The following is a 20,218-nucleotide window of genomic DNA, read 5'->3' on the forward strand; positions in this document are numbered from 1 at the left end:
GGAGTTGAGGTGTATTTGCAGAAGAGAATTGGTGGATGCAGGAGGGCTACCCACTCATCTTCCCACACTGCAGTCATGTTATCTCAGCAAATAGGGGTTTGGGAACATGTGTCTCCCAAGACAAAGCATAGCTCTGCCCTAGGGTTGCCAGGTTCAGGGGGTGAGACTGATCCTGTATCTTTAGAAGAGAAAATCAGTCAAGTGCAGGTGTTCTTGCAACCCTGAAATGGGAAAAACCACAAGGTGGAATTCTCCCTTCCCCCTGCACAACTTTTAAAGATACAGAAGACCTCTTGGTTGCCACGCCAGGCAACCCTACTCTGCCCTGAACTGAGATTTGAACAGAGGACTTCCCAGCTCAGTGTGTGGGCACATGCAAAATATGCAGATTCCAAGTTTTGCACGAATGCTTGTCAGACATCCTTCTGCATCCCCTTTCTCCCTCCCTACACCCTTTGCTCTTGTTTCCTTACCCATGATGCTTCTGATCTTCATTTATTGTATGCTGACTAATGACAACAGAGGACCTGGCTTGTTTCCAGTTTTCAAAAGTTGCTTTGGGTATCTAGAACAACCAAGCTTATCTTCTCAAGATTATGCATCTATATCCGATGTCAAAAAGGCTTGACTTGATATGAAAAGGTCACCTTTATATCATAAAGGAATTAATTGATCATTGGCTTCACCCAATAAACCAAACGAATGCACAGTGCCATAAAACAATTGATAATCAGCAAAAATACAGTTTTCAATGCTCCTCTCTTGCACAGTTTTTGCTCCTTTAGAATGCTGGTTGAAATAAAAAGATTTTCCCCCATTTGTCTGTCTTCAAATATCCTTATTTAAACTCTTTCCAAACTTGTCACTTAGCTGCTGTATTAGTCTTGCTAACTCTCCTGTTGCTTGTGACTTTTCTTCAAGAAGCTCATAGCGGAGACTTGAAATGTCTTGCTTAATCTCCTTAAGCTCTCCTAAAAAGAAAAGAGAAGAGTTTTATTAACTGGACTGGATAACTAACCAGTAAGGTAGCATTTCAGTTGCCCTTCACATTCTTCTCATCCTTCCTGGATGTGCTGCATTTGAGCAGGAGTTTGCTGCCACTGAACCTTCTTCTCCCCATCAGCAGCCTTCCTCATGGGACAGTTCAGCATAGCTAATGGAGTAAGTAAGGGTCTGACTGGGCTGAGGCTTGAATGAGTACCCTGTGACAGCTGCTTCAAAAGTATAGATTTGCGTTTGACCATAGTGGGATTTTCTCCAGCTACTTTTAAGTATATGAGCACCAATGCTACTGCTTTCTCAGAGATGATGAACTATGGGAAACAGTAGCACTCACAGGTGAAGATGACTGATCTCATTTCTGTTATGGATACTGTGTGTTGGGCCCAGAATGCATAATGCATCTTTCAGATTTCCTAATATTCGCTTCTATCATAATTCATCATTATCATGTGCCAGCCAACGGTGTAGTTTTGGCGTCTACATCTAGGCAACACAAGCCTGCTGATGTTTCCAGTAGAAAAAGAAAAAAACACAAGGGAAGGGTGCTATAGGAAGGGTGGTATTGAGGTGCTATACCTCCCAGAGGTAAGTAATTTCAGATACCATCATATTTCCCTTCCACCATTTTTTTGCCTTTGTGAATATGAGAGAAGCCCCTAGAAAGTGCTGTATGCAATGTCATTGATCCAATCAACAAGAGAACCCCTGCTACAGACACTGTTAATAAAATTACATGATTGTAATAAGATTCACTACCGTACTAGCATTTCACTAATACTATTCACTAGTATTTCACTAATGTAAAAGAACTTGCCTTCATTGACTTCATCGTTTTCCCGATCCACCTGAGCCTTCAGAACGTATCGTTTAATAAGTCTCTTCATTATTTTCTGAAAATTCAATTAAAAATGTTTAATGGATTGATGTTATCTGACCACAACTGCATGATCCAATGGCCACATTTCAATACAGAATTTGGCACGCAAGCTGATTGATTCTATTGGATTGTATCCAGTGTTGTTCTCCCACTGATGGAAGGCTCTCTGATTCAGTGGAGGCTTCAAGAGTGGAAAAGGGGGCGAAGGCAATTTTTGCTGATTCTCTGTTCTCTTTGTAGTCTTCTGCTCTCCACCTACTCCAGAAGGCACCCATTTGAACAGCATGAGAGGTGATGCAAGAGGCTGCAGGAGAAATCCTAGCTCCATGCACTTCCATGCTTCATCATATGTTAGGTGTATATTTCTTTTGTCACAATTTATGGCCGAAATGGCATTGGGCAGTATCAAACATAAGGGGGACCCCAATATGGGTCTAGTGGGGATACAAGTGGATCACGTTCCTAGCTCAGGAGGGGCCGAGCCTTCTCCATTGTGTCCCCCACACACACACTGGTTGCTGGTGGGATCCCAGAAACATAGCCTGCACTACTCTGGGGTCTAATGCTGGCCAATACCCAAGAGTGGCACCCAACTAGCTAGTTGAGACAATCATTCCTACAGTTAGGGTTTTTGGAATGGAAATCAGATCCTTGCCCTACTACCATGCCAACCTACTTATTTGCTGTAAACTAATAAAGTCATGGCCTGTTTCAACCCATGCATTTTCTTGGCTGTGTTTATTCCTGCAGCTGGCAGGGGGAGACATCCTGAGACTGTCACACAAATGGAGGAATTTGCTAAAATCACCACCTCCCCCTTTTAGTTCATGGAGGTCTCCACTGGACCAAAGAGCCTTCCACAAGTGGAGGAACACAACTGATACAACCCAGTGGGTATGGGCATACCTAACTCTTGTGTTGATTTGTGGCCTTGATGTTTGAGCTTCATAAAATATTAAATTATATATTCATTTGATATGAAGTGTTTACATTATAACATATGAAAGATGAACAACACTATGTGCAAATCATAGATGCTCCTTTTATCTTTTCTGGTGTGGTGCAGTTGCCAACACTTCCCTGGTTGCTTCTATACAGTCTCCAGAGTAATATCAATATCTTCTGCCCACAAAAACTATGTGGGAAGGAGCGTCGCTCCAGACAGAAATAGAAAAGACTCTGAAGCCCTGAAGAGCTGTGACCAGTTAGTATACAGAGTGAGATGCACTTAGTGTAAACATCTTCCTATGTCCCCCCCTTTTTTTTTTGGCTACAATTTTGGCTAACTGTCTAGTTATGTACCACATAAGCAATTCTCATCCAATTTGGGTAAAAGGGATTTGGTATCACTTCTAGTGCCACCCTGGGCTCCTGCTGGAAGGGCGGGATATAAATCAAATAATAAATAAATAAATAATAGTTGATCTGGCCTAACCACAGGGATGACAGGATAAAGACATTACTGAGAGTGTTGCATGAGCATCCATAGAGGTGGTAGGAACTATGCCATTCTAAAGGTAACATATAATCAGCATATACATTCCTTAAATAAATAAATATTTTCATGGCATTACCAATAAAATCAATGCAATTACATCAGAATAAGTAATTTAAGGACTGGGACTATAGCACCCATGAAGAATCATAATCCTCACATTTCTAACATTAGGATAACTTCCTGGTTTTAATGAGATTGCTTGTGACAAACTGTAGGCTAAAGAAAAAGCAGGGAGCAAATAATTTGTGTATGTTTTGTCAGAGATACTGGCTATAATGAGCCAAAGGGAGTAATGAGAAATCGCAGAAATCAGTTTAAAGGTATTAAGTTCAAATGTTTCAGGAAAATACTGTTGTCCATAAAATCTTAACTTTGCTAGATTTTCATTTAAGTATCAAGAACTACAAAGAGAAAACAGGAAATAGCAACAAATGGTTGGTAGATGTGTCAGGCATGAGCAATAATTGTTTTAGAAAAAAATGCCAGAGAATTATTTATTTATTCTTTAATATTTATAAACTGACTTTCCACTTTAACAAGTCCAAGACAATAGAAAGACAAAATAACCGCAACCATATATTAAAATAAAATGTAAAATAGGAGGTTATTATTCAGAAACAATAAAAGGCATGTCTTGTAAGGATTGCAGACCACCAGTTTGCAATGTGATGCTGAAGCTACAATAGTGAAGAAATTTATCAGCCAGCAACACAATCTCATGCATGTTTTCAGAAGTAAGCCCCACTGAGTTCAATGGACTTATTCCCAGGTAAGTGGTACAGGGTTGAAACTGAAAAGATCAAAGTGATACATGTTCCAGATGAGAATATACTTGCACTCTATAACATCTTCGGCAGTGTGATCCTATACATGTCTACTCAGAAGTAAGTTCCATTGATTTCAAAGGGACCTTCTCCCAGGTTAGTATGTATAGGATTACTTTTCCATTGTAAAGGAACAGCAGTGTCAGTAATATATAGGATTACAAATATAATCAAAAGAAGTTGGCCCAATTTTACAAGGAATATTTTTCAGGAAACTGAAATTAAGAGATCTAGCCAATTTCTACATTTTTTTAGTTGAGCATTTTCCTTCCTTATTTTATTGATCAAATTTATATACACTTGCAGATTACCAAAAGCTCCGATACCTGCAATATATGACAACCCAATAATGTAGTAAATGAAATATATCATTCAGAAAGGCCAACTTCATGATTTTCCTTTTTTGTTTTCTCTTGAGATGGTATTCAAAAACTAAATAAGTTTCAAAAAGTAAAGGGATCCCCTTTACTTTCAGCCCTAGCAACTAAACTTTGCCCTCAGTTAAAAGATTCAACAAACTAGAGGTTTGTAGTCCTAGAAATTAGGTGCCTACATTTTCTTAATCTCAGCTTTTACTGCAAAACTAAACAGATTCTAGTGCTCCTCTTGAGAATACCTAGTAAGGATTCAGGATATGAGGGGCTTCCATGGGCTAGGAAATTTTTGCTCATCCCACTTTGCTTGTTTTCTCTCATAGTTACATTTCTCCTACTTTTTCAATAGTACAGACACCAATGCCACTTAAAATTGTCTCCCTCCTTCCTCTGAAGTGTAAGGGAAGGGAAATTTTCAGGCAACAGAGATATTCATAATACATCTGAGCTGTAACACTCAAAAACTGATAGTACCTATTTGTCATGAGTACAGATCATGATATCAATCCCCTTATTGATTGACAAAATGATTTTGTACTTTTGTATTTGGTATAAAAGGGTGGCATACGTGTGGTCCTAAATCTCAGCTTATTTATTCAGGTCATTGAGACTATTTTGGAGCAAGCAGTCTGATTTTTTTTTTAAGAAATGGCAAAGAGAACTTTGGGCAAGATCCAGAAAAGGCTGAGCACTTTTTAGGGCTTAGGCACACATGTAATTATTTTCCTCCGAAATCAGTGGGACCTGAATGATTAACTTTGTCAGGATTGTGCCCTTGAATTGTAGACCCACTCCAAGCATCTCTATTTTCACCCCACAAAGATCTGCCACCCTAAAGATTTGGGGAAAATCATATTCAGTATGTTACAGATTATGTACTGTGTTCATGACTGACTAATGTTGATTGCATTTGTTCTACCAGTTTTAGTACCTGATGAAGGGTCCAAGTGACTTCTCTAATCTATATGTTTCTTGTATCATACTGCTGTGACATATATCCTACCACTAGTGTCACTGAATCATAGAAAATGAACAAAATGAACAAATATTAATGGCAAAGTCACAACATTTATTTGGGGACATATCTACAAAGATTGTCACCACCATGAATATCAGTGAAGAATACTTCAAAGAAATATCCTACAATTTATCTTGTCTTCCAGATGCTTCCATGGCTAATGTTTTTGATGAAATAGAAGTCTTGTGTTGCAAAACAACTACCCTAATCTAACAAAGGCAATACTCGCACCAAAATCTGTTTCTGTGCACCTACTGCTGTTCTGGATACCTGGATCCTGAACATGCCAACAGGTGCAGTGCAGGGAAAGGAATCCTAACAATGTCTCAGTGTGTGTCCATGTATAGTGTTTCAGGATAAAAAAATAGATCCAGTTCTGACAGTGCCATTCATTTTTGGAGGAGTTTTAAGACTGATTGCTAATGGTGACCCCTTCTCCCCCACAGCTAGCCATCACTATCCATATATGATTGTCAACTGTGGCTTGGATCCTAAGATAAGTTAACATAAAGAAGTTCACAGAAGGAATGTTTCCTGTCCCCTCTTCTCCCTGCAACCTTCCCACTCTTGCTCATGTATCTTATGTGCAAAATCAACACTGGTTTTGCATTATGATGCAATTATTTCAACATATGTTCCTAACTGGAGGGAAAAAAGCATTACCAGTGAATCTGTTCTAAGAAAAGCTGTCCTCATTCAGCCAAAGAGATGTATAGAGAATAGAGACTAAAGACTTGGAACCAATAAAAAGAGCCCAACCTGTATATATTATGCAATATATACATATGTAGTTTGCATAATAAATGGATACATATATTATGCGATATGGCATGTAGAAGAAACACAGGGCTACTTCCAGAAAAATACATGAGGTACAATACACATACTATATGCTGGAGATGACCATGATGGTAGAATCCATTGGGAAGTAGCGTTGCCACCTGAGAAAACATAAATTGAGGAACATGTTTTGGGAAAGTGGGGAAATAACTGAATCCCCAAAGCATTATTGTTTTAAAAGAGGAGACTACGTTCATGACAACCTAGCACACCTTTTTACCATAATACTATTTGTAACAACAGTGACAAAGGTTGAATGATTGGTATTTCATTTACTATGTAGTTGCAACATTTAATCATGTGATTGATATTAAACTCACAAGGTATTAACTGTGTCCACTGTACCAATATCTTAAACAAATACTGAAAATGTAAATAAAACAATGTCTTAGTAATCGTATCTAGTGCGAGTATGACTTTATCAGTGTGATAATAATTCATCCATTCTGCATGTTCAGCAGTATTTGTAATTCTGACTCAACAAATTATTGTAGGCTGTGATCAATTGATTTCTCATTCTCAGGTTTCTTGACTAATTATGAAAAATGATATATCAACAAACATGGTCCCAAGTACAGCATCATTGTTTGCGTGGTGGTCTACAAACTTCTAGATGCATAGCATGGTGATGGGAAGCCAGGAAAGATCTCCAACTGTATTTATAAATACATTATTAATCCAGTTTATTGGATCCCAGCCTTTTTCAAGGTCTACTCAACAAACAATTCCATTAGCTAAAAGGTTGTCCTAACATGATTGTAAAGATCACAGCCAATTTTTACATTAATTCTGACAGCGGTTTTCTGGACAAGTGTGTACAGGCATAACTGTAGTACATGTAGCACACAATTATTTGGTACAACACACAGCCTTTTAATGTATATGGCACTTATCAAAATAAGAAGCAGAACATGTGAACTTTCTGTTTAAATAAGTATCTATAATTTGGAGACATGGGTTAAATGTCTAGCTTATATTGGTATCCATAGCACATCACTTGTCTTGCTTCTAAATATGCATTGAGGATTGGCCTTTGTGTTAAATAATAACAAAATTGACATAGTCCAACCTCACTCATGCACAGAGAGTGCCATCTCATGCCAGCAATACTGCAACGTATCTAACTGTTCCTGGTAAGCTACATCTCTTCCAGCTCTCACGTACATGTAAGCATACCTCCTGCTCTGGACTGTATAGTAGTTGCAGATTTCAGTTTTTCTGAGCAGTGAGAAATGTATCTGGGTTTGGTTTCTATTGTTGTTATGATGATTGATGTTGTTAATGGGGAAGGGCTATCGCTCAGAGACAGAGCACATGGTTCACATGGAAAAGGTAGGGTAGGGCTGGGAATGGGAGAAACTCCTCTCTGGAACCCCGTAGAGCTGATGCCAATCAGTGTACACAATCCTGAGCCAGATGGACAATAGGCTGGCTCAGTATAAGGCAGCTTCCTATGTTATTTCATGAACTTAATAAGCATCAGCACTGTCACCTGATTAAACAAAGCTTAGTTGCTTAAATGTAAAACTAATGTATCTGCGTAATGGTAACACAATCTTTCTGAAGCAAGAAGCATTTATTGTTAATGTGTTTTATGTGTCTAGAAGAGGTATTCTCTAACACACAGGAGTGAACAGAAGCACTTGCCACATGTAGTTTTTATAGGTGCTTGTATGAAAAGTTAATATTTTTATAAAAAATATGCTCCCTGGTTAATCAGTGATACCTTTTTAGGGGATTAAAGTTTTTTTCATCAATTAATGTAACGTATTAAATTAAATTAACCCTAATAATTTCTGCTAAATACATATACCAGGGGTGGAGAGCCTCTTTCAGCCCAATGGCCAGATTTGCACTTGGCCAATCCCCTGGAGGCAAAATGGGCAGTGCAAGGGGCATCTGGGGATTGAAACTCATTACCTCAAAACAAATGGTCTATACCTATTAGGCAGTTTTGTTTTCCTTTCAATGACAGAGCACTGGAGACGTAGGGATTTTTTGTAATGTTTGTTTTATATACGTGGAGACAAAGAGATACTTCTCCAAGGTACCCGATCAGCTACTCCATAACTGCCTTGCACTCTCAAAGTCCCAAGCTCCAGTCATCTCTCTCTTTGCCTCTCCCTCTGTCTGCAAAACTGGGGTATGGGGGACACTTTTTCTGAGCTCTCATTCAGAAATGCAGAGATACCCAGTGATCATTAGCTCCTTTGAAGAAACACAACTAACCATTCTAGGGTATTAATCAGAAATATGATGAATAAAAGGAATGATAATTCACAGCCCATAGCAGCTCATTGTAGTTATTTATTATACAGCCACAAGAGTCATCATGGATTTTTTGCATTCCGCAATGTTAAATCAAACATACCCCCAATGCCATTCTGATGCTTCCCATAAGCTCATTTCAAAACAAGACCTTACAAAACTGATAGTCCTGAACTCAGAAACGCTTGCTTAACAACACTTTAAATGATCGTGGCAATACACATAACAGTCAGAGAGAATCAAGAGTTCAAAGTGTAAAAAGAGAGAGAGAGAAACCAGATCCCTTTTGGACTTTTTTCTGTCATAATCTGTTGAAATTCATTAAAAATCAGCCATGTTCACAGAGTACCTGTAATCCTATTACTGACCTTGCCCCATTCTCTGATCTTCATCTTCTGCAGTGTAAAAGTTAAAAAAATGCCTCACTGATTTTTAATTAATTTAAGAAATTTCGCATTGAACTGAATGATAATGTTGGGCATGCTCAGTAAGAACCAACTGTCAGTGTTCTAAAAGCCAGACACACAGTTGCTTGGCTTGCCTAATTGGGCAGACCTTTATTTCACTTTAGACAGTCATGGCTTCCCCCAAAGAATCCTGGGAAGTGTAGTTTGTGAAGGATGCTGAGAGGAGACTCCTATTCCCCTGACAGAGCTCCAGTGGCCAGAGTGGTTTAACAATCAGGTGTTCTGATTGAAGCTCTATGAGGGGAACAGGTCATCTCCTAGCAACTCCCTGCACCCTTCACTAACTACACTTCCCATGATTCTTTGAGAGAAGCCATGACTATCTAAAGGGAAATAAAGGTCTGGTGTGGATGTGGCCAGGGACAGCTTTGGTTTAAATATGGGTGGGTGGCTACATGTGCCTGCTGTAGAATAAAAAGGTGGGGGAAACCCTGAAAAGCAATCATACTGTTCACAATGTTTTCTTTTTGGAAAAGAAAGGGGCTTCTCCTCTGCCCAGTGCCCACCTATCCAATCTCCTTCCCTCCCCCTTCCCCTCCCCACTGCCTTCCTCCCTCCTCCCTCCCCTCCGCCTTCTGCCCTCCCCTTCTTGCCCTCCTCCTCCTCTCCCTGCCCCTCACCCAGGTCAGTTTCACCTATCCTAAGCATGATTGTACAGGAGTAAATCCCAGTGAACTCAAAAAGCATGCAAATGATCAAACCTGCCCTCCCCTCCTCCTCCCGCCTATCCCCTCCCTCTTGCCCTTCCTTCACCCCTTCCTTCCCCTCCCCATCCCCTTCAAATACCCTCCTTTCCCCTCCCCCTCCTCCCCCTCCCCTACTATATTATAGTTCAGATAGTCATTTTAAATACGTTTTATTTACTTGGCAATTTTAGTGATGATTCCTATAGTAAATCATTTATTTTTGCTTCTGTTTCTTTGACTATGTGAAGTACAGCAACACTTTGCAACACTAAAAAAAAGCTCCAAAAACAATTGTGGAATAATGGCACTGACATTCCGCATAATAGTTTCCAATGGACATGAGGAGTGTTTCAGTTTGCACAAGATAAAACAGTGGGAGGTAAAATATATTCTAGCAAAATTCTAGGTGTGTTCTATGTTTTTAATTGACCATACCCTCCTTTCCTTGAGTAGTTTAAGCATAGCAGGCTGAAATCATGCATCTTGGGCAGGCCAAATTTGTTTTTTCCAACTTCTAGAATCATTGCTTAAGTAGCAACATATTGTAATCAATCTGATTTTACATCAAACTACAGTTTCAGATTCAACTGTTAATGCACCCAAAATAGAAATAGAGCATAACCTCCAGTTTGAAACACAAAAGGCTGTCTTCACCATCATATGACATTGACCAATAAAAAGGCTTTGAAATTAATGAAAATAAATTTGACACAGATTTCTAGGATGAATAATGAGAGAAATATAATTTTCTAAGTTAGATTCTCTGTAGAAACACTAGTAACACAGAAAAGAAGCAAAGTAAGAACACCAGCAAACCTACAAAGATATAATTCTCCATCTTTGTAGATGGCAGGTGTTGCCACCACTCACCATATGCTCAGAAGCACGTTTCCAAATTCTTCCAAGCTACACAAGAAGTGGATTGGACTATGAGAGACCAAACCAAATTGTGTTTGCATTTTGACCAATTTGTAGGGCAGTCCAATATCTCAGAGAGGAGGTCAGGTCTCCTGCTCCCCTGGTGCATTCACTATAGCTGCCCAATTACCCTGGTTTTTAAAATTTGATACAAATATCTGTTGGCTATAGGTACATTCTTAAACCGCAAGGTTTTATGCCTATTAATGAATTAAATATTAATTATTGTCATCAGTAGCATTGGTGCTTTTGGGAAACCCCTTTTCAGAAGGCTTCACCCAGAAGAACTACTCTTAAATGGAATCTCCTTTATAATTTATGGATAAACGAAGATTTCACATATGTAAAAACAAACAAATTACATCCCAGAGAAAAGGAAAGAAGGAAGTCATAGAATGAGAAAAAACGATCCTGTCCTTTGCTCAGCATTCTTAGACATAACATAATTCTGGGACAAAATTACTGGTTCTAGGAAGAATGAAGAATGTTCCGTAAGGTTGAACAGCAACTCCCTACAGAGAAGTCTGTGCAAGGAAAGAGAAGAAATTGGAGAACATGGGGAAATGCCCACGATATGTGCCTTTGCCTCATGTTTTGTTTTATTTTCCATATTTCATACTGACTCAGATACACATCCACAGGGGGAAAGAAAATATTACTTCAATATTTCATATGGAGCAGCTTGAAATATTAAAATATAAAATACTGAAACTTTCTGCTCCTTACGGATGTGTAGATATACACAGTAGCAAGTGGAGATCATGTGAGTGCAGCAACATCTTGCAGTCCTCTTATTATTGTTCTCACCTTGGTATATTATAGTGCCTATATTTCTGTTTCTATATATTCTATATTTCTATATTTTCATCAACTGTCACATGGCATAGATGCACCACTTTGTAAAGCTCACTGGACAGGGCTGAGTAGGGAGTCATATTAGTAATTACTTTACAGTATCCATTTGTAGCTGAAAATAATTACTGGCCAGACAACAGGATTGATCTCTGCTGTTTGTTCCTTCTGTTGTCTAAGCATGCTTGGCCGGTGCATTTTGCTTTCTATTATTATTACTTTGTTATTCTTCCTCTTGGCAGAATCTTGACATTTTCAATAATGTATCTTTTGGAACTGAGCCTGATTAAGAACACCATAAAAAGCAAGGAAAAATACTTATTTCAGCTGTCTCTTTCCGAAGGCATTGGATTTTTTAAAAACATATTATTATTATTATTATTATTATTATTATTATTATTATTATTATTATTATTATTATTATTATTGCCTCTGGCTTCAGTAATGCTAGGCAGGTCCCCACCTACCATGTACTATAATTGCTCTCTTTTGAAGAGAATAATTTATATTTCATAATTACTTCAAGTTAACATGTTTAATGCAGAAGGGGACATGGCTTTTGTTAGTTCAGAGTGGCTTCATTGTCTTCAACTTTTTGGGGGTGATTCAGCTCAGACATATTTGGCATGGAAATTGAACCTAGAGAAAAAAGTAGGGTGCAACTGGATTTTTAAAATGTGTATTTGAACTTTGCTCTTTTAACACAGTATAAAATAGTCCAAAAACATGCAACATCTCTATGAGTTTTTTGTGAATATAAAGTGGCATATATCCTGATACAATTTGTGTGTTGCACAGCTTATGTTTTGGGCTTGTGGTGCTCTCAGATTACCTAAACTATTAAATGCAGCTGTTGGATGAACTGTCTATGATCTACGGTTAACGAATGTATATTTATTTCCTGTAAGCATTTGTCATTTTACTTGTCTTTAATATGTGATACCATTTAGCTCATCTTCACATATTCTTTATCTTGCTCAGATGAAAGAATGATGCTCAAATTACCCCTGGAGAGAGAATACTGAGCCAGCAATGCTCACAACCATAGCACCAGACAGTTCCCAGGAAGGATAGGTTTACCAATGCCAACCAATCATGATGGTTACATGAAACCTCCAAGTTCAGTGACAGTATGCCTCTGAATCCTGAATCCTGGGGAGCAACAGAAGGGAGCAATTTTGCCTGCATGTCCTGCTTATGGGTTTCCCATAGGCATTTGGCTGGCCACTGTGGGATACAGGATGCTGGACTAGATGGACCTTTGAACGACCCAGGAGTAGTGCATGGGGGAGGGATGCATAGGCCAATCCCAATCTCATCAACACGTTGCCCCACCCCATCCCTGTTCAGGTGCCAACACTGGCTGGAGGGCAGCGCTTTCCCTGCTACCAGTGCTGGTGCTGGATCCCCCAATGCTCCCTCCACCCTTGCATCCAGATTATTTTGATAAAAACAGTTTTGGAAATGCACGGCCATTTGATATCATCTCAGTTTGATAATGTAGCCCTCTAATGGGTGCCAAAAACTCATATAACATTTTAAAAGCCACATTTCTGTAGGACTCGTGCAGGAAGGTCAGTTGTGATCCTGTGGGAAGGATTCCAGGAGAGAGAGGGAGGCAGGCAGGCAAGCAGGCAAACAAAACATCAGGGCCCACATTAGTTGAACACTCTCCTCTCCTCCTCACCCCACACCAGTAGTGTAGTGGCAAATTCGGAAGTGCAAGGCCCCTTCATGATAGTCACAGCCACACACCCTTTTTTTTGCTCCTGGGTTGAGAATGAGATCCTTGCTAATGCCTTCTCCCACAACAACAGACATCTCTAGGAGCCAATCAACATGAAAGGGGGAGTGTTACCTCCTGAAAAGAGTCTTCTTGGTGGCTGACTCACCTTCTTTCACTGTGATCGGGTCCAAGCAGCCAGAAAGGTCAAGGCAGCACTCTTCTCAGTGACCTACACACTCCCTTTTCATGCTGATTGGTTGGTAGGATACTGGAGACATAGCGACCCTGCTGGGACCCTGCTTCCAAAGAAGTAGGGGGACTAAGACCCCCCAAGACCCTGGATGACTACACCTTTACTCCCCCCCACAGGCCTTTCTACCACTAAGGGTCTTGTGGGAAGAGTTCTGATGAATTGTTATATTTTAATGTTGTCTTTTTTATTTTATTAATGCGGCTTTGTAACTTGTAAGCCATCTTGGAAGGCTTTGTTGTGAAATGCAGGATCTAAAGAACTGTAATCAAAATACAGATAAATTATTTTTTTATCCTCTAGAGCAGGGGTAGTTAGTGTGGGGTCATCCAGATGTTGTTAGACTACCACAGGGGTGAGCAAACTTTTTGGGCTAATGGGCATGGACACCAGTCACAAAATGGCTGCTGTAAGGTGGGGCATAACACAAAATGGCTGTTGTGGGGCATGGCATAACACAAAATGGTGGCCACATCTGAAAGAGAAGAAAAAGAGACATGGTAATAAAATGGTTTGGCAATGCCCCCACAGAAGCAGCCCCATCAACCATGGGAAAAGGCATCTAAATCAACCACTGCCACATTCACTCATAATTAAAAGCTCTTTGCAGTTCTCCTCTGTTCAGAATGGATGAAACTGTGGATGTCCAATTCTGGCATTCAATAAAATGGTGGCATATTTAAAGAGATGTGTTCAGTGTAGGAGAGACTGAGCCAGTACAAATAGGAACTGAGCAGGAAGGGCAAACAGATGACGACCAAGGCACACGGGCATTCTCAGTGACTGCCCCTCATTTTGGGAATTGTCTTTCCCTCAAGACTTGGCAAAGCATGTGTTTGTATGTCTTCCAGAACCCACACAAGCCATTTTTATTCAGTATGAATATAGAATAGAGAATAATAATTAATGCTGGGCTGGGTCCAGAGAACTGTAAACAGAAGAAATTCTGGGGGTGGCTCTGTCATGCAAACTGTTGTACAAAATCAAGCAGAAGGTTTCATACAACATGGATTTATCACAAGCATGCATCTTGAAATGTTAGCCAAGGTCTTCTGCAATGCCTTGTCCTAGCAGATGTTGTACAAGACCTGTCTCTTGGATTGCACAACCTAATGTGAAAAATCTCACAGCCACCCACAAACCCACAAAATCTTACATCCACCCACAAAATAGTCCAAACAAAGTGGAATGTACTCAGTGGCCACAGAATACTGAAGTGTCGGTTTGGATGAAAAATAGAGGAGGGGAAATGGAACATAATGGAGTATCCTTTGGTTGACTGGAATCTGAACAGGAGCACTTCACATTGCAACATTTTGCTGCAGTTCCTACTTTTGATATACTAATAGTTCTACTAATAATGAAGATAGGAGAAGTGGCAATTAGAATCATAAAGACTCTTTGAAAAAATGTCCACAGTGATATATCTGCAGTATTTAGCTTAAACACTACCTAGCGAAAGCAGACTTTGCATCAGTGACATATATACTGATTACATCAAAGCTGGATTAGCTCTCTATATGGAGCTGTCTTTAAAGACTATTCAGAAACTCAATTTTTTACAAAATATGGAAGAAAACAATTGTAGGGGCTAAGCATTTGAAACTGGTACACCAATCCTGAACCAGTTATGTTGGTTGTCTGTTGATGTCTGGGCCCAGTGTAAGGTGCTAGCTTTGGCCTTTGTAATGTGAATAGGAACTCAAGTGATTTAGAAATAATTGTATGGGGGAATCAGTTGTGGATGAGACCAGCAAGTAGGAAGCTAAGAGCTATCTGTCTCAGTTTCAGTTTTATATATATATAGTTCTGCAGCAACACATTGTTAAGTAAAGTTTGTTCCTTCTAATCCAGAATTTGTGGTTCATTTATAATCTTGTAATTATTACATGGTGTCAGAAGACTAACTAAAAATAAGGCAGTGAAAAATGGACCAGCAGAAGCCTCCAGGAAAACTGGTGTTTGAAGGAAATGCTGCAGAGAACTGGAAAAGATGGAGGCAAGGGTTTGAATTGCACTGCATTGGACTCCAGTCAGCATTATTCCAACATGTGGCAGGTGAAGAAGCAAGAGAGGTATTTGATACTTTCCAGTTTGATGATGATGCAGATAAAAATAAAATTCAAGTTTTGATGAATAAGTTTGAAGCATATCGTGTGCCCAGAAGAAATGTTACTTATGAAAGGCACAGGTTCTTCACTAGAATTCAGAGTGAAGGAGAAAGTATAGACCAATATGTGGACCTGTATGATTCTCTTATTAAGGATCGCACAGTGTGTGGTATTCAGACAGACAGACTGAGAGCCAAATTACTGAGAGAGAGTGATTTAACCTTTGAGCCTGCAGTGAATATATGCAGGGCAGAAGAAGTGACTGCAAAACAATTGAAAGATTTTGGGGCAACAGAAAAGCAAATGGATGCCTTAAAGGGCAAAAAAGCTGAAAGTTAGCCAGCCTCAGAGCAAATGGAGCCCTTTCACTATCAGCCCCAGTGATCTCTTTAGCTCCTGAGGTCTATCACAGAATGATCCAACAGACATTTGAGGGTATTGATGGGGTCACATGCTACATAGATGATATGCTGGTGTGGGGGAAGACCAAACAGGAACATAATAAGAGACTGAAGCGAGTTCTGGACAGGTGCCAAGAGAGGAATCTGAAACTGAACAAAGCGAAATGCAAATTTGACATGACTGAAATACAATATCTAGGACACAACTTAATATAAGAAGAACTAAAACCTGATTAATCTAAAATAGAGGCCATCACTGAAATGCCCAGTCCAAGTAACAAAGCTAATCTTCAAAGATTTCTAGGAATGGTGTGTTATCTAGCAAAGTTTATCCCAAATTTGGCAACAATGACAACTCCTTTAAGACAGCTGTTGACCCAAGATGTTGAATTTTGCTGGATGCTAGTTCATGAAACAGCATTCACACAGTTGAAAGAGTTACTAAAAAAAGTTCCTGTTTTCAAATATTATAATGTGAAAGAAACTGTAACTCTGTCAGTGGAAACTAGTTCTACAGGATTAGGTGCTGTAATGTTGCAAAGGGGTATATCTGTTGCATATGCTTCTAAAGCCATGACTGTGGCCCAACAGACCAATGTTCAAATAGAAAAGGAAATTTTGGCAATAGTGTTTGGATGCACAAGATTCCATCAATTTCTCTATAGAAAAAAAGTGACTGTGGGAACAGACCACAAACCACTGGAGGCAATTTTCAGAAAACCTTTGCATAATGCACCTCCAAGAATCCAAAGATGGCAGTTAACACTGCACAACTATCAATTACAAGTGCACTACAGACCAGGCAAAGAATTAATAATTGCTGATACCCTGTCCAGGGCGAATCTTGAACAGGGAGAAGGAATAAGTTCTGAGGAACCTGATGTTGCTGTTACTCACATGTTGTCTTATTTACCAATCTCTGAATCAAAACTGAAAGAATTTCAGATGGCTACTGAAAATGATAGCATGTTGCAAATCCTGAAAAATGCCATTTTGCAGGGCAGGCCAGACAGAAGAGTGGAAGTTCCAGAGTGTATACATGTTTATTGGACTTAAACAGAGGAATTAAGTGTTCATGATGGACTTGTTTTTAAAAGTGACAGAATCATAGTACCACAAGATTTGAGGAAAGACATATTGAATATTATACATGAGAGTCATCTGGGTGCTTAATTATGCAAAAGGAGGGCATAAGAAGCTGTATATTGGTCAGGCATGTGTGCTCAAATTGAAGAATTGGTACTGTCATTTACCACATGGCACACCTTCAGAAATAAAAACCAAATAGAACTAATGTTATCTCATGAAATTCCAAGAAGACCTTGGCAGAAGCTAGGAATGGACTTGTTTGAATTTCAAAGAAAAACTATCAACGTTTGGCTGATTATTATTCAAAATTTGTGGAAATATGTTTGCTTGAGGACATTACAAGTCAGTAATTTTACACCGCAAATCTATATTTGCAGGACATGGTATACCTGAAGAGGCTGTCAGTGATAATCACCCTCAGTTTTGCTCTAGAGACTAAAATGTTTGCCAAAGACTGGGACTTTGTTCACACAACATCCAATCCATTATTTCCTCAATCCAATGGAATGGCAGAAAGAGCGATCCAAACACTAAAGAGGATTCTAAAGAAATAAGTCTGAATAACACAGATCCATATCTTAGTTTATTGAATTACAGAACTACACCTACAGTAGATAAAGCATCACCTGCACAACTTTTAATGGGGAGATGTTTAAGAACCAGGTTGCCTATCCCAGCACCATTGTTATGCCCTCAGCAGGTAAAAGGTGACATACAGGTATATCTGAAGAGAAAGACAAGAAAAAAGGAAACTTTACTATGACAAAGGTACAAAGCTTTTACCACCTTTGCAGGTTGATGATTCTGTTAATGTTCGGCAAAACAGAATGTGGAAACCAGTGAGAGTGACTGAACAAAATATGACTCCAAAATCGTATTTGGTTCAGACTGATGCTTTAACTGTCTACAGGAGGAACAGAAGAGATCTACAAAGCGTTCCAAGTTGTGAACCAACAATGGATGAGACTACTGAGACTGCAACTGTTCCTCCATCAGAAGTAGACCTATCAGAGTCTCAAGACAACAAAAGTGGAACAGTTGTAGCACAATGCCAGTGAAATACCACAGAAGATATTGGACTCTGAGTTACCTGTTACTACATTGAGAGGCAGAGTGATCAGAAAACCAATTTGATATAGACATTAGTTTCTATCTTTTTTAAAAAATAAAAAAGGTAAAGGTGTCCCCGCACTTGTAGTGCGAGTCATTTCCGACTCTTAGGGTGACGTCTTGCGACGTTTATTAGGCAGACCGTATATATGGGGTGGGAAAAAATAAAGGGAGATGTAATGTGAGTAGGAATTCAAGTGATAGTTGGGGATGACACCAGCTATCTGTCTCAGTTTCAGTTACACACACACACACACACACACACACACACACACACACACACATTGTTAAGTAAAGTTTGTTCCTTCTAATCCAGTATGTGTTTCATTTACAATCTTGCAATTTTAAGTAAAAGTCAAGGTAGCCTTTAAATTTTAATAAAATCTTCCACGCCCAGACAAGTTTTGACCCAACGGCCTTCCTCAGTAGCCAAAGAAGTCTGAATGAACAGCTTGAGCATGAATCTAACATGAATGATATTCAAAACTGTAAGAAATATATGTAATAGGCAGCTTCCTATGTTCAGTGTATGTTGTATGCTCAGATGTTCAGTGCATGGAAACAGGTTTGCATTAAAATGTAAAGGCTATATTGACTTTAGCATTTACTGGTTATTGATCATGGAATGCTCTTGTTTTGGATTTGACATTTTAAGCCTTAAACAGTTTGGGATCAGTAATAGGCAAAAAAACCTTGTGGTTTAAGAATGTACCTATAGCCAACAGATATTTCTATCAAACTTTAAAAAGCAGGGAAATTGGGCAGCTATAGTGAATGCACCAAGGAAGCAGGAGACCTGACTTCCTCTCTGAGATATTGTACTGCCCTACAAATTTGTCAAAATGCAAACACAATTTGGGTTGGTCTTTCATAGTCCAATCCACTTCCTGTGTAGCTTGGAAGAATTTGGTAATGTGTGCCTCTGTTACTTTCATAAGGCTTGTCTTCAACAAGTTTGATCTAACATCTTGAGCATAGATCTTCAAAAAATTATATATGATATAATATGTTTATATAGCCTATTTATTCAATTTTCAGAATATTTTGAGAATACATGCTGTATGACCATTATATAGCCATGAGAGTGGCTTGATATACTATAGCCAGCATGGATTTTTCGCATTCCACCATGTTAAATTGAAAATACTTCCTCCATGCCATTCTGTTGCTTCCCATAAGCTCATTTCAAAACAAACTTTTATAAAACCTAGAGTCATGAACTCAGAAATGCTTGCATAACAGCCCTCTACGTTTTCATGATGATACACAAAACACTCAGGGAAAATCCAGAGTTCAGAGTCTAATAGAAAATAATCCAGACCCCTGTTGGACTTTTTTCTGTTTCATAATCTGTTGAAATTAATTAAAAAGTACATGTAATCCTGTTACTGACCTTGCCCTATACTCTGACCTTCATCTTCTGCAGTTTAAAAAATGCATGGCTGATTTTTAATTAAGTTTTAAAAATCAACATTGGAGTCTATGATAGCACAGGCATGCTCAGTAAGAACCAACTGTCAGTATTCTAAAAGCCAGACTCACAGCTATTTGGTTTGGCTAATCAGGGACCACATTCATGCCAGATATTTATTCTGCTTGAAACAGTCATAGCTTCCCCCAAAGAATCCTGGGAAGCGTAGTTTGTGAAAGGTGCTGAGAGTTGTTAGGAAACTCATATTCCCCTGACAGAGCTCTAGCAGCCAGAGTGGTTTAACAGTCAGCCCTTCTTCCCAGATAATTCTGGGAAATGTAGCTCTGTAAGGGGATTAGGCCATCCCCTAGCAACTCACAGCACCCTTCACAAACTACACTTTCCAGGATTCTTTGGGAGAAGCCATCACTGATTAAAGTGGAATAAATGTCTGGTGTGGATGTGGCCAGGGACAGCTTTGGTTTAAATCAGCTAG

At 39.2% G+C, this 20,218-nt stretch overlaps 1 protein-coding gene across 1 annotated transcript in view; it reads right to left on the minus strand.

Annotated features, from left to right (window-relative positions):
- Positions 1–770: 770 nt before the first annotated feature.
- TRPC7 (transient receptor potential cation channel subfamily C member 7) overlaps positions 771–20,218 on the minus strand; it is a 223,453-nt gene continuing 204,005 nt past the window's right edge. Inside the window, exons 11-12 of the mRNA XM_061613403.1 lie at positions 1,817–1,892; positions 771–971 (exon numbers count right to left, since the gene is read on the minus strand). Of these exons, the coding sequence (XP_061469387.1) occupies positions 829–971; positions 1,817–1,892 (219 nt within the window). The 3' untranslated portion in view covers positions 771–828. The remainder of the gene's footprint in view (positions 972–1,816; positions 1,893–20,218) is intronic.

This window comes from Rhineura floridana, chromosome 3 (genome assembly GCF_030035675.1).
Source record: "Rhineura floridana isolate rRhiFlo1 chromosome 3, rRhiFlo1.hap2, whole genome shotgun sequence".
NCBI classification, from domain to species: Eukaryota; Metazoa; Chordata; class Lepidosauria; order Squamata; family Rhineuridae; genus Rhineura; species Rhineura floridana.